At 44.0% G+C, this 25,497-nt stretch overlaps 1 protein-coding gene across 1 annotated transcript in view; it reads right to left on the bottom strand.

Annotated features, from left to right (window-relative positions):
• Positions 1-19,301: 19,301 nt before the first annotated feature.
• NUP210 (nucleoporin 210) overlaps positions 19,302-25,497 on the bottom strand; it is a 49,262-nt gene continuing 43,066 nt past the window's right edge. The window contains exons 35-40 of the mRNA XM_054639966.2: positions 24,476-24,622; positions 22,472-22,722; positions 21,592-21,811; positions 21,362-21,457; positions 21,154-21,234; positions 19,302-20,685 (exon numbers count right to left, since the gene is read on the bottom strand). Coding sequence (XP_054495941.2) covers positions 20,585-20,685; positions 21,154-21,234; positions 21,362-21,457; positions 21,592-21,811; positions 22,472-22,722; positions 24,476-24,622 — 896 coding nt within the window. The 3' untranslated portion in view covers positions 19,302-20,584. The remainder of the gene's footprint in view (positions 20,686-21,153; positions 21,235-21,361; positions 21,458-21,591; positions 21,812-22,471; positions 22,723-24,475; positions 24,623-25,497) is intronic.

Below are 25,497 nucleotides of genomic sequence, written 5' to 3'. Positions count from 1 at the left end.
AGAATATCTCCTCAAACTTTGTCTCACCCAGAGAGCTGCTCTTTTGCTATTTGACAGCAGCATTGGCTCCAAATTCTGCCTCCACTGCCTGGGCCCTGCTCAGAGCCCTCTCTGCAGCCAGGGACACCCAGGGCTCAGGGCCCCTCTCAGTCTCCTCATCTGGTGTCACCCACGCAGCTCTTTGAAACAGAGGACAAAATAAATCATAATTTTCAGAGAGACAAAATAAAAAATGCATGTGCAAACCCTCCAAAACTGAGTTTTCTACCTGAGCCACAATGATTGGAAGGTGCTGCCCCATTCCATGGCTGAAGACCTGCCTCTGAGGCAAGCCAGAAGCACAAAGGTGGCACAATTAAAATCCAGATTCCCTTTGTCAGAGGGCACATCCCCCAGGAACCTGTGTTTGCTCTCGTTCGGGGCAAACAAACTGAGGGTGCCAGGGGAGGGAGCAGAGCAGGTTCCACACTGAATCCTCATGGGATTTGGGAGGATTTGGGAACAATTTCCCAGTTTGTTTCTGAGTTGGCTTTGAATCCTTTCTACACAAAACACAACTATACAGGATCCGGCACTCAGGAGATGACGTTTGGAAGAATCTCCACAACTTCAGCTTATTTTTAATATAATACAAAAGCTGGTTTAAAATGAGCTCAGCACAGTACCTGCAGGGAAAAGGCACCACAAAACAAAGCCAGGAACTGGCACCACTTCAGCTCTGCCTTGGCTCTGCACAGTGAGGGAGCAGCAGGAGCAGCTGCCAGCTCTCAGCAGAGAATAACTGATGAAAAACTCCCAACTCCTCCTCATTACAGGCAGACTTTTGTCACCACAGCAAAGTTCCAAGCTGCAAATCAAGTGTCACAGTGGCAGACACAAAAACCCAGGGACAATAGCTGCTAAAATCTGTCTCATTTGTCCCTCCCTCAGTCAAGATGCTTTTTGGCAAGTGGCTGCTGTTTACTACTGACTCCTGTTTCCTGAAGCAGATGAGCAGCCCAAGGCAGGAATTACAGTTTTAGAAGCCTCAGGGAAGCAGGTGGAATATTTATAGCTTGTACCATCATTTCCAAGTGTCCCTGGCCCCTCTGATGTTAGCAGGGCTGCAGAGCAGGTCACAAAGGCTGGATGCCCTGTTTCCCTGGCATTCAGCTCCTCTGGATGTTCTCCTTTGTAACAGGAATCTTTTCTTCAATTTGCTCCTTAAGACTCAGTGCCTAAAGAGGAGCTTGAGTGCCTCATGGTACAGGTGTTTTATTAAAACTTCTACCAAAACTCCCATCTGAAGGCAGAACAATTTAATGCCTCTCTTTGTTATTCTGTTTCATCTGACAGAATCCTGGCTGTCACCTGGATGTCACTGCCATGACCCTACACTCACTGCTGCATTTGGGATGGGATATTTTTTGTATGAGTCCATCATTTGGAAAAACTGACCTTTGGCTTGAGGTGCTGCTTTTGGGAAGGGTGTCCTTTGCTTTTCCTTGCTGTAGGGCTGCACTAAGATGGGGCTGGCACCACTGGTCCCTGCACTGCAGCCCATGATGTCCCAGTTTGGATGCAGCCATGTTTATCCAGAAAAACCCACTGCAAGGCCACGATCCAGGAATGAGTTGTCCCTGGTGCTGCAGCACTGTCAGCAGCTGCCAGGCCCTGCTGCTCTGCCTGGTGCTGGTTTCTGCCAGCAGAGGGGCAGACAGACTGACAGACACGGTGGGTGCTGAATGCTCAGCCCCTGTGGGAACCCAGAACATCCCTCCACCTGTCCAGGATGGCCAGGACCCTGCCAGGGGGCTCAGAAGCCCTGGCACAGAGCCCAGAACACCTGTGGAGCAAATTACCAGCCTTATATGAAGATCAGCAAGCCACCACAGTTTAGGTAGAATAATGGTGAAGTTATCACAGGGTGGAAAAGTCGATTTTGGGGTTTTTGGTATGGGGGTTCAGGAGGCAAGATGGGTGTGTCCAGCCTTTCTCCTTCTTCTTCTTGGCCTCCATCTTCTGCTGTGATGTTGGCACTTTTGGGTTGGTTTAGAGTAGAAGCTCACTGTCTAACATAGGTGATAGGAGCAATCCCTGAGGTATTGGGAAGTTATTGTAAATAATGTATAAGTAGTTTTTAGTATAAACACATAACCCTGCCCTGGGGGCAGGCAGAGTGCCTGGAACTGTCCTGCTGGATGGACCTCAGCAGGGCAGGAGCAAATTTTTTATAGATAAGGAACAATAAACAACCTTGAGACTGAGAAATGAAGAGCCCTGACTCCTTCAGGCACCAGGCTGGGAAAAGAGACTTTCCAACACATCTCAGGGTCACTTTGACCAGCCAGAGACCCCAACAAGAGGTGCCCCCTGGTCTGGGCAGCCCTCAGAGCAGTGCCAGCTGGGCACATCTGGTGCCTCACCCCCTGGCAGCTGTGAGTCTGCTCCCTGCCTGTGAACCGGCAACTTCCATGCAGGAGGATTCTCCCAGCCAGGCTGGATTCCCCTCCCTCCAGCACTCCCTGCCTCTGCACTGAGGGGCTGCACTGCAATTCCTCCAGGCCCTTCCCTTCCCAGTAAGCTGCCTGGTGTGCAGGAGAGCAGGGCTGTCATTTTTTATGCTCTTGACATTCTCTCATAGGCTGCTATCAAGGCAGGCCATACATTTCTAAAGATACAGGGCTGGTTTGATCTCCTTCCAGTGTTTATCATTAGGAAAGTGAGGTTAGGAAGAAACTTCCACAATTCTGACACATACCAAAAAATTAATCAAAACCAAAGCACATAACAATTACACCCAAAACCAAAACATAGGAAATATAAGACCCCAGAAAACTACGTTGAGGAAATGTCTGGATAAACATCTGCAAATGAGCGTGGACAGGATGATGCTTTCACTTGAAACAGCTCAATCAGAATCAATGAAAACATTTCCATTGATTTCAGTGAGAAATTAATTAGAATTCCAGCAGCTTTGGACAGGACTCTACAGCTAACTGAGGCCAAGAAGTTGTTGTTGTTGTGTGCTGACCCGTGTTCAATTGTGTGTAACAAATATATAATAATTATTATTGTATGCATGTGAAATACAGATTACTATATATATAATGATATAATTAGTATTGGGGTGCAGACCAGAACATGAAACCTACTTCTACCTCAGAAAACCTGTTTATTCTGTTCTGTTCGCTCCTTCACAGTGGACAGGAGAGTGTGTGGCTGTTTCACTTCACAAATCTCAACTGTAAAAACAAATCCCAGGCTCTTGGTTCCAAAGCTCTGCTCTAAGAGCAGGGAGGTAAGAGGCATGGAAGGTTAATAATTTATAAGGAATGCTTCAGTGCATGAGCAGTGTTTGTGCACATTGTACCTGAAGGAAGGAGACACCCAGGATCTTCTCACAGCTCTGGGTTTATGTGACAAGTCCAGACATGGACTTGGAAATGTCATGTTATGGAAATGTCAGTGATTAACTACAATAAAATTAAAATGTGAAGGGACTTTTCTGTCCCAGGCCAGGCTGGGCAGGGCTTGGGGCACCTTGGGGCAGTGGGAGGTGTCCCTGCCATGGCAGGGCTGGCGCTGGGTGGGCTTTGGGTCCCTCCCAACACAAACCAGTCTGGGATTCTGTGACTGAGGGGGCTCCACTCAACAAAACCCAGCTCCTTTAAGGCTCTGCCTGAGCTGTGTGGGCACAGGGGTAGGACAGGAGCAGAGGGACAAAGCTCATGGATTGGCAGTTCCAATCTTGATTGCTGAGGAATTCCCTCACTGATTCCCAAAATCAGTTATGTTCTGTCTGAGAAACACCTTGATTTCTGGTCACCTACCCTCATCACTTTCCTTTCTAGCTCTTTTCACTGACATACTAATGAGAAAACTACATTTTCCTTCATGCATTATAGATGCTTTAATGTTACTAAAATAAAACTCTAAACAAAAAAAAAAAATTGCAAACGGGAAATACCAAATTATGAGTAAGTGTTCACAGAACACTGCAGGGAAAAATAGATCTGGAGTTTCTGGCAGCTCAGAGTAAAGCATCTGATGGCAGACTGTGTTGAGAGGAGTTCCATACACATGAAATAGGAAGCAATTATTCCATGTTTACTTGGTGGAGGAAGGGCCTTGTTTGGAGTGCTCCATCTGGGGTTTGGCTGTGGCAGAAATCATCACTGCTTAAAACATGCACTGGGAATCCTAACCAAGGAAAGGGCCTGGGCTGTGCTGGAAGAGCCAAGATCACCAAGGCCAGGTTTTCCAAGCACTTCAGTAAATGCAGTATTGATTGCTCTACATGACAGTTTTGTATCATACAAGAAAATACAAGGTGGATTCAGGGCCAACCCCTCCCAAACCCGAAATCTCACCTCCCTTCCCCTCCTGTCTATCCATGAGCTGAGCAGAGCCAGGGACCCTTCAAGGTTCCAGGGCCTCTGGGACACCCATCAGACCTGCTGCTGCCTGGGAGTGCTCCAGTGAGGGTAACCCACACTCTTGTCACAGCCTGCAAGAGTGAGCTTAAATAAAGCATCCTAAATAAAGCATCTCTAAAGAGCAGTCTAGCTTTACCTTATCCTCCTCTGCATGGCAAGCAGAGCTAAATGATCATTCATGCTCTCTACAGCCCTAATGTTTATAGAATCACAGAAGGACTAAGGCTGGAAAAGCTCTCTAAGATGATCAACTCCAACCTTTAGCCCAGAACTTCCAGCTCCAGATAGAGTCCAACCTAGATGAACCAAAATTATGATTATGGAACCCCCAGCAGAAATTTGTCATTGATGAAAAGGTAGATAAATGCAAATTAAACAGGAATACTAATGAAGGTAATATTACATTAATCCTAAATAAGTGGAGAAAATGCCATTCACAGCAGAACTTGATGTAGCAGCCCTGTGGAGATCAGAGAGTGTTGACACATCCTCTGGTTTAACATCCTGAAGAGGACACAGGTCCTTCCTCCCCTGGCAGGAAAAGCCTGCATACAAACAGAGCCCTGATGCAACGAGCACCACCTGGCTGTGCTGCAGCCCCAGCTCTGGAGCTCCCAGCTGAGGGCTCAGGGGCTCACTGGGGCTGCTGGGGATGGCATTGGCACTCCAGGAGCATCTGCACAGCCTCAACTTTCTCTCACCTTAAAAAAGATTCAATGCACTTATTAGCAGAATAATTCTAAAGTTCAAAGAACAACAAATACCAATTCATCCTACTGGCTTTGTAAATAGCTTGTAATTAAGATTATTTGTTCCTTGCATGCTTACAGAGCAGCTCTGAGCAGGGATATTTCCCCTGAAAGGCTCAGGGCTGGTAGCACAGCACCAGGATGTGCTGGCACAGGGACAGCACAGCCATAATGAGCATTCCTGACAGTGGGACTGGCACTGTGGGCTGGAGTGGCACGCAGGGAAATGTCCCCAGTGCAAATCACCCACCAGGAAGCTGCAGCAAGCTGTCCCCAAGGGCTTGTACCTTTGCCAGCAGAGCAAATCAAAAGAACCCCAAAGTTAAACTGGGGTTCAACACCCCGCAGGTGATTGTGTTTGCAAACCAGGCACTTGTGTCTTGTCTTGCTGAGCCCAGCTGGATGGGGGGCACCAAAGGAGAAATTCCTCTGGATCTCACAAGGCTGAGCCTCCTGAACAAAAGTTCTCTCCAGACATTCAGGTGCTGCCTGTGAATAAATTTGGGTAACACCAGCCCTTCCCTCTTTCCAAGGAGGATCCCAGCTGCCTTCTCTCCATAAGGGGAACAGGACAGGCTCATCAGCTTCCTCTGCAGCACTGCCAGAGACTGGGAAGCAATTCCTACATCCACATGGATTCGGCTCTTTGCTTGCTGGGATGGCATTTTGCACCTCCCCAGTTTGCCAATTCAATATACAGATATGCCATGCCTCCTAGACAGAGGACATGCCCAATATCCCTGCAGCCTCACACTGACCCCTAAGAATATATCTGGAAATGGGATATTTAACTATTTTGTGTCTCAAGGTCACAGCATTTAGTTTGAAACACTTTTCATCAACTGCTCCAGAATTTCATTTCTTTTTTAAAAATTGTTTTCTCTTCATATTATCATTTCTATGCAGGGCTCTAAAACTTATTTTGTGAGATTCCAACCTGGAGGTTTTATCACTGACTTACAATGAGCCAGACTTTTACCCTTCATTTAAGGTTACTTTATCTGTGCCTGAGTATTTACAACATCCATGTGGGAAGCAAATATTTTCTGTCAGGGTCCTTTTCAGCAGCTCTCCCCAGTGCTGGAATTATGTCCAAGGTTAGCAGAGATAACAACTCCCAATCTAACAATACCAAGGCAGGCTGGAGCTGCTGGCAGTGTCTGCAGGGCACAGCCAGGCTCTGGAGCTCTGTGTTTGCAGCTTGTCCCTGTGCCTGTTCCTGCTCTGTGTGACACAGATTTGTGTGAGGCTGATGGTGTCACACTGTCTGCACACCAGACACCCACACTGCTGCTGGCATTTGTCAGCAGGAGTTCCAAGGGTGGGATTTTGTGTCACATTGGGTCAGAACCAGGTGTCCCACACAGACCCAGGTGTTGGGAAGGATGAAAGTTTGACTAGAAAGTCTCACAGATGTGTGTGCTTAGCAGAAAGATTTTTAAATGTGGAGTCTGATGAAGGAATAGAGATGGAAGCAAGTTTTGATACAGAAGAAAAGAATTGCTGAGCCAGTCTCACTGGATAACCAAGAGGCAAAGGCTGTGTTAGTTAGAAGGGGTTTTTATGGCTTAGAGCAAAGGATAAACCCACCCCAAACAAGAAGATGTTTGTACCAAGCAGAAAGGAGCACAGGCAAACAAGGCAGCAAATGTGGCAAGTAGAAAAAAGGTCTCAGAATTTTCCACTGCAAGAAAACTGAAAAACAACTTCCAGCTGAAACTGTGATGTACTGACTTTGAGTGATTGGAGAACAGTAACATGAATATGGTAATTACAATAGTTAGGATAGGCTATAGGTAATAGTTATAGATTGGTTCTATTGTATTAAGATGCTCAGCAAAGAAAAGTATAAAATGCATTGTAACCAAAAGAAAAGTCTATAATGCACTGGAACCAAACCCAAAGGGTCTCCAGGCCTGCCTGCAGCTGGAGCTGACAGCTGTGGGCACAGCTCTGTCACCCACCACCCTGGACTGCTGTAACCCTTGGATGGAATAAACTGCATTTTGGATACAATAAACTGCATTTTGGATACAATAAACTGCATTTTGGATATAATAAACTGCATTTTGGATACCATAAACTGCATTTTGGAGAGCCCCTGGAGTCCCACACCCCTCATTTCAGCTCTTACACCCCGGTACCTGAGCTGGCAGCCAAGCTGAGGGGTTCCCATGGCCCAGCACAGAATCCCCCAGCAGCACAGCCATGGGAGCAGCACTGGTGACACTGACAGGGACAGCAGCTCTCACCTCCCTTCTGGCAGGAGGCTCAGGTGGGACATCAGAAACACCAACCCTGAATAATGCAAATTCTGGACAGAATTCTGCATTCCCAGTCAGATTAACCTCCACAAGAATTTTACCAAGGCACAGCTGATGTGGGGTTGTTATCAGCTGGAAACAGATCTTTCAAGGTTGTTCTCAGCACTGAAATCAGAGCCCAACTTCCTCCTCCTCATCACTGTCACCCTGGTTCTGTGGGGAGAGCTGGCACCTCCAGCACCAGCCTGTGCACCCAGCCTGTGGCACAGGCTGGAAATCCAGAGATCCTGGGCACCAAACCCTGAACAGCAGAAAGAGTTTACCTGGATCTCCTTAACATACACCAAACTGGGGAAAACCACCAAATACATCCTCAATTAATTTATTGCTAACATTAACCCTACTACACCACACACTGGGGATCCTTTTCAATTCCTTCTCTTCCCTCTGGGCAGACACTTTGTTCTGCAAACAAGGCTGCTGGAATCTGTACACTGCTATTATAATCAATTATTAACTCTAATAATATAATATAAACTCTAATAATATAATATTGCATATAATAATAATAATATTATTACAGATAATAAAGTTATTATTATTATTATTATTATTATTATTATTATTATTATTATTATTATTATTATTATTATTATTATTACCATTCCAGGATTTATCTATGTTTTGCTTTTTTTTTTTGCTTTTTTTTGTTGTCCTCTCATCCAAATGGGGAGAAAGAGTGCAGAGCCCAGGCACCAACCCCCCTGTCCTCCCTGCGGGCTGACTGCAGCAGTGAAGTGATGCTGGCTCGGAGCTGTTATGCAAGAGCTGCCTGCTGGGGTGTCTGGGCTGTGCCCGGGCCTGCAGGGCCCTCCAGGGCTGTGCCTGCCCTGAGCCCCGGGTGTGAGCAGGGACCCCCCCCTGCCTTGGTGCCTCCTGCAGGAGCCGCCGGGCCGGAGCTCAGGGCAGGGAATCTCCTCTGCCTGCGCTGCAGGGCCCTGGGCTCAGCTCCCATCCCACCTCCACTGCCCAGAATTGATTCCTGCAGGCCCCTGCAGTCAGTGCCAGCCTGAAGAACCTGCCCAGCACCCCACAGCCAGGCAATGCCTCTTCTCACTGCTTAAATCATAAAAAAATGCCATTTCAATAAATTATTTTACAGGCAACAGGAGAAAAGCTCCATTTTCAATGATGACTTCAGTACTAGCTACACACTGAGCTCTGTGTAGCTCTGCTTCTCTCATTATTTAACTATATTGCTTTATTCTTGCCTAATTATAATTGCCTACATTTTTAAAAAATAATAATAACAAAATTTTGTCCTGCTTTTTCCCTGTAGTCCACCAGATAGCAATTTTCTGCTGGATTAAACATCTCAATATCCTTCAGGAATATGTACACATCAACTAATTATTAGAAAAAAAAGATTTGTTGTTTGGGCTTTAAACATAGCAGGAAGCTTTTGAATTATAGACTAAAACTTTAGGCAATTAAAAAATTTTTCATGGATTTCCTTCTCTTCCCAAAGCCCTGATCTAGTACATAACAGCAGCATGCTGAAAAGCTTATGCATTTGAGCAGAAAAACTTTAAATGGAACTAATTAACCAGGCATAATTTTAGATATATATTTAAGTTCTTGGATGAATCAGGCACAACAGTTTTGGTTTCTAAATCTAAATAAATGGGGAAGAAGCCAGCAGAAAGTAAACACATCTACCAGTTTATCCCAGATAAGAAGTTTTGATGCTTAAATGGCTCAATAGTTAAATAGCATTGTGAAAAGCTGTCAAACATCAGATTTAGAAACATATTTTCATTTGAAAAGCACAATGCTGCTGCTGCTGCTGCAGTGCACCCGGTGGAATCAGACTCCCACTTCCCAGGGTAATGCGCTGCCCTAGATGGACAGTGACACGTTGTGCCTGTGGTGCAGCAGGATCAGATCAACACCAACTCCCCCGGAGCTGCTGCAGGAGCAGGAGCAGCCCCGGGCCCGGGCAGTGCCAGGCTGGGCTGCAGGGGAGGCACCCCTGGGTGCCAGGGCCGGGCTGGCCCCGGGCAAACAAAACCTCCTGCTCCTGCCAGGGCCTGCTGGGCTCCCCTCTGCACAGCTCACAGGAGCTAAGGGGCATTCTGCTGGCTCCTGGAGGTGTGTTCAAATGCTCAGATGGGCTAGAAAATAAAAATAAAAATGAAAAAAAATTGGTTATTATTATTATCATCATCATCATCATCACCATCATTGTCATTATTATTATATAGCCAAGCACAGCTCTGGCAGCGCCAGAGCTCCACTGCTGCTCCTGGAACTGAACTTTGGCAGTTTCATGTGGAAGTTGGTGTTATATCTGTAATAATAATAATTTTTATTTTATTTTATTTTATTTTATTTTATTTTATTTTATTTTATTATTTTATTTTATTTTATTCTATTTTATTCTATTTTATTTTATTTTACGTTTGAAAGTGGTTTATTGACCACTGACAGCAAGGAGTTTCCTCAGTGGCTCTGGCCATATTTCAGCCCTGCAGGTGAATTATTTGCCATGGGCAGGGCAGAGCTGCTCAGAGCTGTGTCCCTGTGTGACACCCCCCTCTGCCAGCGTTCCCATTTGCACTCCTGCTCCTCGCTGTGATGGTGTCACTGAGCTCTGCTCTAACACAGGTTCTATTTTCAGCCCTGCCTCTGCCCTGCCAGAGGCCTTGGACAAATCATCTCTGTGTGCTGCAACCTTCCCAGAGATGAGATAAGGATAATAATTCTGATTTATATCACACGTGGATTCTCAACAACAGAGTTCAAAACATTTTACTGTTCTATATCAAGCACTGAAATAGTGCTGTGGGCTCCAAAACAACCCCTCCTTCCCTCCTTTCTGCTCCACGTGATATTTCATAAAATGTAACTTACAGAATATGCAAATGTTAATGTTTACTTTGTGGGGAGGGCAAATAATAATATAAAACATAGTGAAAAAGGAGGGAGAAAGAACCAGGAGGGATCATGAGTTAAATCTAATTGTTCTTCTTGGGGATACATTTCTGCAAAATTCACCTAATACACTAGTGCAAGATAAACTGTGTTACAAGCTTGGTAAACCAAGTGAAAGGATATCAGGAGCAAACAAAACCTGCTTAATGCCTGAGACAAGGCTCCAAGCTCTCTTTGGACACTACTGAAATGAATTCTCATGGTTTCATGTTTAAATTCCCATTAAATTAAAAATGAGAAGCTATTTATGAACTTTGAATAAATGCTTCTGCATTTTTACCAGTGACCAGGATCCAAGGGACAATGCAAATTCCACAGCTGCAGGCAATCAAAGCACCACAGCAAACTTGTCTCCTTGCACATGTAAATCCATGTAATGGCACTGAATCACCAAGTGTACCCACAGATTTACACAGTCACACTAATCAAGATAGACTGAAAAAAGAAAAAAACAAAAACAACAAAAACCAAAACCAGACTAAAACTCCAGGCTGCAGGCTCTGAGGGAGGGCACCCTCCTTCTCCTTCTCCTTCTCCTTCTCCTTCTCCTTCTCCTTCTCCTTCTCCTTCTCCTTCTCCTTCTCCTTCTCCTTCTCCTTCTCCTTCAAGTCTGCAGCTGCTCTAGAGATGCAGCTCCCCATAAATCCATCCCTGGAAAGCAAGAACAGCTTTCCACAAGGGCTTTGCTACCTTGGGAGGGTAACACTTGAATTCCTGCTGCAGACCATGGAACCTCAGAGGCCCAGAATGGTTTGGGTTGGAGATGTTGGATTAAGGTATTTTCTGACTCAGAGATGGGGTAACTGAGAGGTTTTAAAAACTTTTATTTTATTTTTAGTCTTATCTGAAGAGTGAGGTAATACAGATGTTGTAATTCACGCTGTTAAAATTAGAAGCTAACTATTCTTTAATTGTAATTCATTATAAGTATTTTTTGGCTTATTAGTTTTTGCTACACTATGTTGTCAGTGCCTCAAAGTAAATTATTTTAAATTACTTTGTAGGTCTTGCTACAATGTATCTTTCATAATTCTATTTCTCCAAAGCATCTCCTCTTATTTGTGAGGCCATCTCTTGAGACTTGTTTCCAGCTCCATTTCTCAACAATGTCATAGGAGGAGACCCCAGAGCTCATCCTGGGCACCTTCCCCCAGCCCAGGTGGCTCCAAGCCCTGTCCAGGCTGTGGGCAGCAGCAGGGCCTGAGCAAAAAGGAGATTATCTGAGAGTGCAGACAGAAACCAATGGAAAGGCTGCTCAGTTAGGAGCCTGAACAACGGGCTAATCAAGATGATAAATTCCTGTGAATGGATCATTCAGTCACTCCCAAGAGGTACAAGTACACCAATGTATCTGTGGATCTGAAGCATTGAAAGAACAGTGACTTAGCAGTTACCTGCTCTCACAGACAACATTCCTAACACTCACTGGCACTGCAAGTCTTTTAAGTTAGTAGTATTTATTGCCTGAATTCAGCTGCATAATGGGCTGAGGGTTTGAGCAGCTGCAGGTGCTGGGAAGAATATTCACTTTAAATATTTTATTTATCTGCAATGAAACAACCTAAAAAATTAATAACAGACTTAGCACAGCCCTATCTATTCAGGCAGATGGAATGAGAGACATTTATAATGATAAGAGAACTCCTGAAGCACAACTGAACACACAGTACTGGAGACCTGGTGTCTAAGAACTTTATGGTCAGATTCCAGCAGCAAAACAAACTGGCTCACACAAAGATTCACCATTCAGCCTGAAAGATGATGCAGAATTTAAGACAACCTCCAATTTTTAAGTTAGATTACTCACAGGAAACCTTCTTCTCCCTCCTTGCTGTCTTCTCCCAGAGCTTTATTCCACACATGCAGGCTCTCATAAAACTGGGAAATGAAGACATAATTCCCTTTGCCAGTCTCACTGTGTTATGCAAACATACTGATGCACTGAAAGTTGTCTCCTACTTCTCTGTGTCTCATTTTCATGCACTGCCCAACACCTTCAGAGCTGTGCTTCTGGGGCTTCTTCTCAGAAGCCCTGAATTTATTTCACTTTCAGAGATTTTTGCCTTCTCATGTACTTTTACCTAAATGAGAATTCTTTAGGAACTTGCTTTAGGAGACTCCTTCTTTCCTCTCTCATCAAAGGTTAGCTCCAGCTATTTCTAAATTTTGGCTTGTTACTCTTAACTGGAACTATTCCAATCCTCCACAAGCCTAAAAGTCTTCATCTACTGAGCCTAAGAGGCAAAAAGCTTTGCTTTCTCTGGCAGAATTTAATGTGGAAAGATGTGAGCTGTACAACCAGATTATTCATATTTTACAGAATCATAGGACCAGAGAAGAGTTTGGGTTGGAAAGGACATTTAAAGGTCATCTAATCCAGATCCCTGCCATATAGCTTATAATATATAATAATATAATATAATATTGTATCATGTAATGGCTGGCCAAATCATATGAGGAAACATTTTTGTGAGTGCTCTACCAATTCAAAAATCTCAAAGTTGACATGAATAATTTTAAAAGTGGCAAGAGTGAAAGTTCTGTGGAAGCACAGCAGGTGACACAAGGCACTTCCCATGGGGTTACCAATCCCCTGGAGCAGGAGGTGCTGCTGGTGGACACCTGGACACCACAAAGCTCATCCCAGTAAAACACAATTGCCCAATTCCAAGCTCACAGGGTTCCAAGGATGTCTCATTTAGACATTAAGATCTTGCTTTCTGCTGCTGCCTGCCCTTTCTAGAACCATGGCAGCCTCAAGTCCTGGTTTTACTGCTGACATTGTTTTATTTGACAAGAGGCTTCACCTTGAAGATTGTTTAGCAATAAGAATGGGAAAATAAATATTTAGGGTCCTATTCAACAGTGGGTTCTATATATAAAGTGGTTTATTTTGTTGCTGAAACCAAAGAGATTTTATCCACAATAGCAATCACTAATCATAACAGCAGGATGCTATTTGAAGATAAGCCCACATGCAAAAGCCAGAATGAGCTGTGACACATTTACAATAGCATTCACAAAGGCTTTCTGCTCTGTAATTCTGCCTGCTTTGTTGTAGAGCACACTCAATGACTTTTAAAATGACATTTGACAGATTTCATGAAAATATATGTTCATCCCAGTACACAGTCCAGCTCTGTCAGAATAGCTGCACTTCCACCTCCTGGGCAAATCAACCAAAGCCCAGAGAAAATTCCTTTAGCAAAAAGTTAAACTCCTCTCTTGGGGTCTGAATGACAAGGTGTAGTCATTGAACAAGGCTGCAGAGATATTTGAATAAGTCTGGAGGACACAAAGCCATCACTGCTGGGCTGTCAGAGTGTTATTACCTACATGAAGTGCTATTTGCCAGAAAGCCCTGGATTTACAGGGTTGGGAACCAGGTGCTCCTGTATCATTAGATCAGCTCACCTGCTAAGGCAGAGGGAGGAGTGCTGCTGGCAGGTGCACGAGGAGCAATGCCCAGAGGATGAGCATTTGTGTACACAGAGATGCTGAGTTTGGGCAGGAGGCCAGAACCAGGCAGAGCAGAGACCAAAATCCTGCTCATTTTGGAAGGAAAACAGCTCGCTCCAAGGGCTTCCTGAAATACCAGGCTGGGGCAAGCACTGATCTCTGCTCTCTGGCCAGGGACAGCACCCAGGGAAGGGCTGGAGCTGTGCCAGGGGAGGCTCAGGCTGGAGATCAGGAAAAATCCTTCCCTTCTTCCCCAGAGGGTGCTGGCAGTGCCCAGGCTGCCCAGGGAATGGGCACAGCCCCGAGGCTGCCAGGGGTGCCCAGGGTGGGATTGCTGGGGGGGCTGTGCAGGGCCAGGGTTGGCCTGGGTGATCCTTGGGGGTCCCTTCAGCTCAGGATATTCTGGGATTCTGTGAATATAATTTTTATCTAACTCACATATCTACAGCTCACCAATATCAAACATTCCACAGCTAAACTCTAAACTGGGGCCTAGAGTAATTTCCAAATGCACAAACAGGCTGCCTTTCCCTGCCCTCCTCTGTTTAGGAGGGAAACTTCACTGTCCAGGGCTTTCTACACCATCTACTCCTGTGCTTCACTGCTGGAGCAGGATTGCCCTTGGGAAATAGTACTTTGAAAACACCTGATGTATTTCCACCCTGCTTTTACTGTGTTTCATGGAACAATTGCTTCTCTTATGTCAACCCTACTGCTTGATCAGTCACTGCATTGAAGGAGTATTTACACTTGTACCCAGCTCTCCCAGCCCTGCAGGCTGGGCAGTCACCTGGGTCAAGGACACAAAGCACTTCAGACCTTTCCTAAACAGCAACTGAAAGAGTCAGGATAAAAGGAGAGAATGTTATGAAGCAGAGGGAGTGATTTGTGCCATCACTGCTGAGAATATGAAGCTGGGATTTGCTAAGTCAGAGCATGGAGTGAGCACTAACAGGGACCTGTGACCTTACAACTCAGCACTGCTTTTTAACTTACTCATAATTCTGACATTTTGCACTGTCACTAAATCTAAAAATCAGACAGAAGTGTGATCTGTACCTTTGTGCTTTCAGAAGCACATTCAGTAAAGCTGGAATTAAAACGAAATTTCTGTATCATGTTTTATGCCTAAACTACATTCTGCTCTCCCAGCACCCCCAAGACAGCATTGAGCAAATTGTTAATTATTTGATGAAATCATTTGAGAGTGGTAGCAACTGCTGTCTGCTTCTTCAATTATCTCAATTCATCAATCTCTTCCTGCTGAAGGAGGTGGAATCTCATACAGAGACACAAAAAAAAATCACACAGAAGTCACATTTTTTGTAGTAGGGGAGGAATATGGAAAGTGTAGCAATGGTTGTGATAATCTGTGTAACAGAGATTCTTAGAGCCCAGCGTGTCAGTGATGCCTGATGAAAACAGCATGCCCAGATCTAAGGAGTCAGGCACCAAAAAACCTCAGTAACAGCAACAAAACCCCACAAAACACTCCAGCTGACCTTTAAACATCTCCAGTAGACCAATATTTCTACAACACTATCAAAATAATGCTTCAGTTCAGCTGCTTATTTGGAATCCACTTCTGGCATCGCAAGGAGGATGTTTAGCCTTCAATGTTTGTGGACTTGCTGAAAATACTTCTTTGTTTGGCAATTTTATTAATTTTCCTTCCATGCAAGAACCAGCTGGCAGAGAGAATGCACCAGCTGGGGTCAGATGCTCAAGACAACAGAGTTCTTTTTTCTTCACAAGAGATCCTTAATTGTGCTAGAATCAAAGGCTATTTATTTCTATTGGCCAGTCTCAACCCAGCATGAAATGAAATATTAATCCAGCAAATGAAGAAACCCCCAAATATACACCAGGACATGGCCACAGCTTCAGATCTAAAAAAGACCAGTGAGGCATGGGGAAAGAAAGTTTGGAAAGATAAAAATGCACAGGAGCAATGACAAAGCACTGAGCCCAAATCAGCTTTATTGGTTGTGTTTGGTGACTTGAGCTCAGGAGCTGGGAAAGGCTGGATCACAACACTGAAACTCCAGGATTCTTAATATTCTTCTAAGGAGAGCTTTGACCCAGCTTCCACTAAAGACAGGCTGATTGGCTTTTATAGAAAAAGATAATGGAAAGCAGCCCCTTCAATTATTTTTACAAAAAAAAATTTAAAAAGCACTTTTGGTGAGTTAGTACTTCAAATAAGCTTAGCCTGTTCAATGGCCTGGTGCCTTCCTAGCAACATTTTGGGAGATGTAGTTCCTTTGTTATCTTTGTACATTTTGAAAAATAATTCTTTTGGTGCCTCTTCTATTCATGACTCACTCATAATAACACAAGTGACTCATGCTGTCAAATTACAAGCTATTACTTTGGGAAATTATTTTTCCCCTTCCTTTTGGATAAAATATGACAATTTTCACTATTTTGTTACTAAGGGCAGCTTCTACTACTTAAGAGAGTCTCAGAACTTTATTTCCTAAGTAAAGCATATGCCACAAAAGACAAAAGCATCTCCCACCTCTTGTCTCTCTCACAGATGAATACATGTGAAATAGAACAATTATTTAAAACTAGTTCCAGAACCTCCGAGCTTGTTGATCAGTAAACTGAATTTCAATCACCAGATTTTATCTAGACAATCCTGCTTTTGTTTGATTTAAAGATGGTCCCTGTAAGCCATTAGCACATGCTGGCCTAAAATGATTTGCTAGGGCTGCCCTTGGCACAGGCAGCCTCCGGTTCTCCATTGCAGGGATTCTGGTCTGACTCTCCAGGGAAGTTTTGTGGTGCTTTCCCACCCAAAGTGTGTAAGGATGTCCTAGGTGGGAATTGGCTTGCTTGGAAATGAAATTAAAAAATGAACAAAATGTCACAAAAGAGACCTTGGCATATCCATAAGCACAAACAGCTTGAAATAAATTTATTTATGCAAAATGCAAAAGTAAGGCCTGGGATAAAGCTTTGAACTGAGCAGAATGGGAACAGCACTTTAAAACACAAGATGGCAAGTAAGAAGTGAGAAAGGAAGAATGAATGAATGACTGGGTGAATGGCAAACATGTACACAAAGTCTGCTCCATGGAAAACAGCAACTGCAGCTCCCAATCTGTCTGGGGATTATGGCAAAGCACTGAGAGGGAGGCAGCACCCAGAGCACAGCACCACAGGCTGTGCTGAGGGCTGAAGGTGGTGGAAATGGCAGGAAATAATTTATTAATAGACAGAGCTCTGGAGCAGGGCACCTGCAGAGGTGAACACAGCACCTGGGATAAAAACTGCTCTGGAGATGGAGAGGACAAGAGGGTGAGGGAAGATGTGGAAAGCAGCCACTGCTGCTACAGCTACAGCTCAGTGCCATGGTGAGAAATGTGAATCAAGGAGAAAAATTAGCTTCCCATTCTTGTTTTAATTTTGCAAGCTTCAGGAGAAGGTCCTGGGAAACTGTGTGCCAAATTTACAGAGAGAAGTTGTCTCATTGAATTTAACAGAGGAAAAGTGAACCCAGCTTTATTCAAACTGAAAATAAAACACAGGTCTTTGAGTTTTGCCAGTAAAATAAATAAAAATTAAGAGTATTTACTATCACCCAAAGACCTAATGTCAGACAGTCATCACTTGCTGAATGCCTTTTTTCCCAGCTCAGAAATGGATGCATTTCCTATGAGAGCACAGGGGCTGTGCTGTGGAGAACACAGGCTGGAGTTTAAGGCCAGCTATAACCTTAAACCTGAAACTGATACAAGGAAGAAACAGCTGAAAAGGAATGGTTTTAACCAAATCACCAACACTACACAGAGTTAACACAGAATCATAAAGCTCAATACACAAACAATACCTCTAGGTGCCTTACCAGAGAAAAAACATTTTAAAAAAGAGGAATTAACTGGAGAGCACACACCTTGCCTGTTAACCAAACACCATCTGTCTCCAGGGCTGCTCCAAGGAGAGTTCCTACATTGTGGAGGATTGCTGCAATCCCTGGGACACAAGGAGACACAGCTGGGTCTCTAACTGGGCAAACTGGGATGGGGAAACTCCCCAAGCTGCCTGGGGAGCCCTGTGCTAAGAAATGGTCAGAGATGTTCATGAATGACTGACATGTGCTCATGAATGCCAGAATCAACAACCAAACAGAAAGGTAAGAGTGCCTTTATCTGCAGGGGTGAGCCAAGAGTGCACTGACACCTGGAGAACTTCAATCCTTCATCTAAACTACAAAAGGCAGCTAACATGCTGCCAGGAAAACCTTCCCTGAAGCAGCACACCATAATCCTGGCTGCCCATCGGGAAGAGCAAAGCTGAAAAGGTGTGTGCAATGTGCAATTCATCATCTGCCTTGCCTTTAAAGGGGGTACATGGAGAAATAAAGATTGGCCTGTGTTTGAGATGTTGTGTTAGGGAGCACATTGGCTTGAAGAGCAATATTGACTTAGTCTTGCTGACCTTATCTAATTGAGTAATTCCTTGGGACACACCTGTTGATCAGCTGTTGGCAGGCAGGGATTTTCTGGGTGCAGAAGTCAGCCTGGCACAGCTCAGACATTTCAACTCACATAACACCTGGACCTTGGAACAGACACATTCCCAGCAGCCCTTCTCCCTCTCAGGGGAGAAAACAGTCAGGAACAAGCAGTAAGTGAACAGGGGGAAAAATCAACATTAAATGCTGATTAAATAAAAAAATAATAAATCTTTACATTGGCAGCAACCTGCTCAGAAAAATTTATATCCCCACGTGCCAGGAATGGCCCCACAGGTCAGGTGAGCTCCTCGAGGCCAAAGCCTGGTTGTTGCTTGCAGGAGGTTGGCTCCTGAGACATTCCAGCTCCCCACTTAATTTTTTGTTTTTTCATTGCCAGGAGACTGCAACTACTTGCCTAAAGAAAGGGAATAAACAGCGAGCATTTGCTGAAGTACTCCCACCACTTGGAGCAGTTTGTTTTTCAGAACATTCAGTGCCAGATTGCTGAATGGGAAAGAGAAACAACAGGAGAGCAAAATCTCTCCTTTAATCATTTCTGAAGAGCTTATCACAGTAGCACTGAGACATTCACAGCCCATTGGCTTCTTGCTGAATAGAAGTGGAAAAAAGATCACATTTGCCTTTAAAACCCAAATGAGCAAAATGGGAAGTTTGAACAAACCTGGAAAATTGAGAGCTGCTTCTACAGTCATCACTGATTTCAGCAGGAATTGAAGATGCTTAATGAAAACTGGGAGAAATCCCTGACAACAAATACTAGTTGAAAAACTGTCAAAATATTTAAAAACATTACATTGTCAACAGAAGAGAAAATTAAGATCGGAGAATCGTGATTGCAAACACTGAGGGGCTGCAGGAAGTGAAGTTCAAACAACAGCCCAGTGCTAAATTCTAAACAGCCAAACCACAGAAAATTCCATCAACAGCAAAATAAAGGAATCTTTAAAAGCTTTATTAAATAATACAGATTTAAATAATATAGTCCAGTGCTAGATTCTGAACAGTCTAGCAAGCTGTTCATACTGTACCATACCACAAGAAAATTCAAAACAAAGGAGTCTTAAAAAGCTTTAATACAGATTCAAATGATTATCTACATCCAAACTGACCTTTTTAAGTAGTACTAGCACTTAAGGCACAATTTCTCCAAAACTAGCCAGTAAGTTGAACAAGACTCAGTACAATTACATGTAACAATCCTTTTAACACTGTGAGAAACCAAAACTCTATGCCATGCACTGGGTTTGCATTCCATTCATCTATTTGCCTGCATAGTTCTGCACACAAAGTATTTTGCATGAAGTATTTTGTTATTTCACTTTCCTTATGGTCCTTAGGAAAGTTGAGACAGCCAGAATATTATTCACAGTTAAAACTGGGATGCTTGTTGCATGTAAACAAAATCCTTATCTGATAGCTGCAAAACCCTGCTTACAAATAAAAGTGACTGGGATGTGATTCTATCCTCAAAATAAAGGATTCCTAGCAGAAGAAAGGTGCACTTGGAAGGCACATGCTTTCACACTCCCAGCTCAGAAAAGTGCTTACAGTACCAAGGAATACTGCAGTTGTACCCAAAGGAACTCACACTAAGTTCTGGGTTTCTTTTTTTTTTCCTTTTCTAATCGTTGTTGTAAAAAAAACTTCTAAATTATTCACAGTTGTTCCAGCATTCCTCATGCTAAACCAGCATGCTGTGCTGGTGAATCCCAGTGTAAGGCTAAACATAACATTGTCAGTGCAATACATTCCCGAGTTTTTGGAACACAAAATAAAAACCAGTTCTTTGAAATATACAATCCTTCCAATTTTTGGCTCATATTTCACTTGTTTTTCTAATTTTCCTTTTCTTAAAAAAGTTCATTGGAAAGACATCTAATTTTTATAAAAAGTAAATATAAAATTGTTATCACTCTAATTAAGATATAACTTCTAGTTGCTTCAAGAGTGCAAGAAAGCCACTAGCATAAACACTGCTTTTTGTGCAGGCAGCAAAAAACAACAGATAAAACAAGCTTTTGAGAATTGAAGCACTGACATAAAAACATAAACTCAAAGAGCCCTAAATAGTAAAAAAAAAATAAATAAATTAAGGACCTAGTTCTATTCCAGAGCAAACCTGGAACTGAATTACATCCCGACTGCTAAAGCTCGCTAAGGCACTGAGTTGATCATTTCTTTTCTCTGCATGAGGAGGAGCCTCAGGTGCTGCCCCTAGCGAGAGGCGTAGCCCGTGCTCCAGAGCGGCGCCGCGGGGCTGCTCTGCTTGCTGGAGGCCTGGGAGCTGAAGGAATGTGCGGGTGACACGATGGAACCTGAAACACGGGAAGGAGAACAACAATCAGGCTCGGGAATGGTGGGAGAAGGAACCAACAACTGCTCTTGATCATGTGCTGAACACTGGCAATGAACCTGATGGTCCATCCCAAGTGAAATCATCCCTGTAGCTCAGTGCCTCTTGAAAAGGTATCCTGCAAGTATCAAAAGTTTGTGGGTCTTCCTGTTCAGAACTTAAGTCTGAGGGGAGCACAATACATTTCCCCTCAGCAAGTGACAGTCACTTGAATTTGCCTTATTTTATCTGAATCACCAGGCAGATTCAGATAAACTTGTAAACTTGTGTTTACAACCAGGCCTGCAGATCACTGTAACTTTAACACATCTGTAAGTATGTGAATTATTCTTCATTGCCACTCCTGATTACAGACCTTCCCACATTCAATTCCAGTGCAATTGCCAGACTAATCAATGAATTCACTTCTAACTGGGTGACAGCTGCTTACTGTTAGGGGTGTGCTGAAGACTTGTCCTTGGGTGGAACACTGGCTGATTGTGCTGCTCATTCGAGAAAAATGCATGGTAGGCTGCAAGACAGTTGAAAAACAAACCAAGATAATTTCACATGGCAATTATTCCTTTTTATCTCACAGTTAACACACTGTAAGAAGCTATGGGAAAAAAAAATTCTTGTGCAATCTTTCCTTCTCTTACCTATGATCATAACAGCTGTCCCTGCTAAGAGTGCAAAAAGTGTGAAGATCATCACCTGGTAAGACTCAACAAACTGCTGGAAGAGAGTGGCTTCATCTGCAGAATTGATCAAGAGGAGGCAATATTGAGTTAAAAGGAGCATCTTCTCCAATCTGCTTAAAGAGTTAACCTCATAAACATCAGAGAAGTTAAAGGTTTCTTTGGCATGCAGAGTGCAGAGCTAAACTTACATCTTATGGGTGCAGTGGTTCTGTCAGCCAGGTAGATCACTGTCACTGGGATGGTGATGGACTGGTCTGTCATGGGACTGGAGACAGTCAGAGTGGTGGACAGGGAGCCCTGGCTGGGAACTCTGGGATCAGCAAGGCTCACAGTGTACACCACATAACTGGGCAGCCCATAGGACTTCTCCTTCTCCAGCACCTTCACTGCTGGGGACTCGCATTTCACCTGCACAGGGAACATCCAACCTGGATCAGACTGCTGGGACAGCACAGCACAGCTCCCTCCTCCAGGCCAGCTGCCAGCACTGGGGGATTCCACAGAAACACTGAGCAATTCACCCCTCCAGAGGAGTCAGGTGCACCCTTACAGTGACACCTGCAGCATTTCCCCCTGCCTATTGCCAGGGGTGCCCCTTCCACAGGCCTGGGCCAACCCCACACAGCCAAACCCCACAGACCCTCAATGGGCTGTGTGAGCTATGGGCAGTCAGTCACACACATACTTGGGCCAGACTCCCCCTGCACAGGGGTCAAGCAGGTTTTTGCTTCCTGACCCATGAGCTGTCTCTCACGTGCCAGGCTGCAGGCCCAGGTGAGCCTGATACACCTGCACTACCCCAAAAACCAGGGCCAGGCTGGATGGGCCCCTGACCACCCCAGTGAGTGAGTGGCACCCCACAGCAATGCATTGGAACAGGATGAGCTTTAGGGTCCCTGCCAACCCAAACCATTCTGGGATCCTGGAAAAGTGAAAACTGAGGAAGAATCATCATTCCAAGATGAGCATTTCCAAATCATCTCAGGAACAAATCTTGACACAGCAAAGATGGCAGGGAGTGCCTTGCCTGTGAGAGCTCAGAATGCTTTCAGCTGGGAACACACTCACCTCCAGGCTATCCAGGATCTCACTGGCACCAAAGACTTTCAGCACAGAGCTCATGTCCTGGTTGCTGAGCAGCATCTCAGCCTGGTCAGCGTAGAACCAGCGGCTGAAGGGCAGCTCGGTGCCCAGCTGCTGCCCGGGCCCCGCGCGGCCCCGCAGCGCCGCCGTCACCCGCAGAGAGGCCCTGCCCCTGCTCAGGTGCTTCAGCTGCTTGTCAGTGAGGCTGTGCATCCTGATGGAGCATGTGTAGTGTCCTGCAGGAACAAGACAGCTGGGGCTGCTAGCTGCTCACCTTTGAGGGTTTTTCTCCATGCACAGCGAGGTTGCTGGGACATCTTCAGAGAAAAGCCAGGAAAGGTGGTAAAGCTCAAGCAGCAGTGATGAGGAGAGCACACATGGATTGGGACAGTGGGGCTGTGGAGTCCAACATCACAATCCCAGCACTACAACTACAGAATTGTTCCTTGTCCCAAACTGAACATCATGAAAACAACCACTATGCTATAGTAACTTCCAGTCACATTTTATTCTAATATGTCACTGAGACTCTGTCACAGACATCTTTTATGAAAAATTCTTTCCTTAGGATTTTTCCTCCTGAGAAGCTGAGAGGCCTCAGGAACAAAATGCAAACAATGGTTATCTGCTGCTGTGGAATGCAACAGGTGGATCTGTGATTGGTCTCATGTAGTTGTTTCTCATTAATGGCCAATCACAGTCAGCTGGCTCAGACTCTCTGTCCGAGCCACAAGCCTTTGTTATCATTCTTTCTTTTTCTATTCTTAGCTAGCCTTCTGATGAAATCCTTTCTTCTATTCTTTTAGTATAGTTTTAATATAATATATATGATAAAATAATAAATCAGCCTTCTGAAACATGGAGTCAGATCCTCGTCTCTTCCCTCATCCTCAGACCCCTGTGAACACAGTCACAAGACTCAGTTCCACTTTGAACATAACACACTAACACTGAAAAGCTTTACTGAAAACAAGATTGAAAATCCTATTCCATATTCTTTTCAACTAGTGTTAAAATTTTAGCCACCTACCATCACCAAGTCTGTGAAGATGTAGTTTATTCATAAAAGCTCCTTTAAAATGTATATATCCACCATGTTTCTAGTCTCACATGGGGCCAATTAATCTGTTATTAGCAGTAAAGGTAGTAAAAACTTCCCAGAGAATGGAAGATAAAAAGCATCAGTAACAAGAACTTGCCAGGTGCATGTTTTCCCCTTATTTTCTTCCCCTAGCTGAGTAACAGAGACATATGCAGGGCAGAATAGGGGTTTACACAACAGGTGCAGGGATGAATCTAACAGATAATGAATGTTCTTTACTTAAAGCCCGTGGTGGTTTGATGCTCTTCTAAATCAAGTTACACTTTCAAAACATCAACACATTTTGTAGACTTGACAATTTTTTTTCCACCTCCACAGTGTCTGGCAATTTCCCCCCTTTTTAAGACCCAGTTCATGATGTTTTGGGAGTACATTCCACTTTTGGAATACTTGTCACCTGACTGTTCCTTTGCTTCTTTTACTTCCTACAAAAACTCTGCAAAACATGAAGTGGGCTGCCAGTCACTTCTGGATTTCTCTGAAAACCAACACAAGATTTTGTCACAGGCAGAAACTGAAACAAGAAGTGTCCATGTGAGCAACTCACTGAGGCCTGAGCTCCTACACAGCAAAGCCCAGAGGCTTCAGAAGGAAATAGAGGAGGTTTATATTGGATGTTAAGAAGAAATCCTTCCCTGGGAGGCTGGGGAGGTCCTGGCACAGGTGCCCAGAGCAGCTGTGGCTGCCCCTGGATCCCTGGCAGTGCCCAAGGCCAGGCTGGGAGCTTGGAGCAGCCTGGGACAGTGGAAAGTGTCCCTGCCATGGCAGGGGTGGCACAGGATGGGCTTTAAGGTCCCTCCAACCCAAGCCATGATGCTGGGATTCTGTGGAATCTGCTGGACCAAAGAGCTTGTGTTTGTCTGCAGTGGCATCTTGTCACATCTTACCTGAAACTGCATCAAATCCAGGTTCTGCCACAAAAATATCCTGTGCTGGGAAGTCAAAGGCATCACTGTTGAAATCGAGATGACAACTGATAATGGATTGGGGTTGTAACTCAGCAATGGCTTCAGTCTGAGCAGGTGAACACTCCCCTAGGAGGAAGGAAACAATTCATCTCTGATTAATTACAAAATAAAATTGTAACTAATTAAGTTGAATTAATTAAAAGCAAAATCATGACTTGCAGCACTGGGTTATTCTACCACCTTCTGAAATAGTTTCACAAAGTTAAGAGGATCTTAAAATCATTGGAAATCACAGACAGCTGCCCTTGCTCAGGGTTTAATCCCAAAGAGACAGCAATGAAAATTTTATATGTTGTGGGGTTTTCTTGACAAGAATAATTTATTTACAGGAAAGAATTAGCTGCAGAAAATTTTCTGCTCAGATGTCTCTTGAATAATTTATATGATTCTAGCAGCTTTAAGTTAGATTTTAGTATCTGGTGAGATGATTTTTCTGGTAGGCTAAGAACTCACACATGGCAAAATAAAATACTATTGGAAGAAGTGCTAATTGTTAAACTAGAAGCCAAAAGGATCTATAATCACACAAAATACAGCACATTAAATAGAGGACACAATATGATGATTAATCCTTGTATTGATTCTAACTGGTGATAAGTTCTGTATAGATTTAAGGATGGTAACTAAGTAAGAAAATGTAAGAACTCCAAGAAGGCAATTGCAATTAAACATATAAGCAATTAGCTGATTGCCCATTAACTGTTGTTCATATGATCAAAAATGGTGCCTCTATTGAAATCTACTGGTTTTGTTAGTTGTGAAATATTAATAGTGCTCCAGAACACCTTCCAAATTCTGTCCCATGGCTCCTAGAGCTCCTGGGACTCCAGAAAGGCATTTGAGGTTCCTGGGGACCTTGTTACCCTTAAACAACAAACAAAACCCCCCTAACATAAACCAAAGCATCATGAATCCATAAACACACAATAAACCATCAGCAT

Source organism: Agelaius phoeniceus, chromosome 11, assembly GCF_051311805.1.
Source record: "Agelaius phoeniceus isolate bAgePho1 chromosome 11, bAgePho1.hap1, whole genome shotgun sequence".
Classification (NCBI taxonomy): Eukaryota; Metazoa; Chordata; class Aves; order Passeriformes; family Icteridae; genus Agelaius; species Agelaius phoeniceus.
Note: the sequence above shows the minus strand (reverse complement) of the source record. Positions and strands in the feature narration are given on the sequence as shown.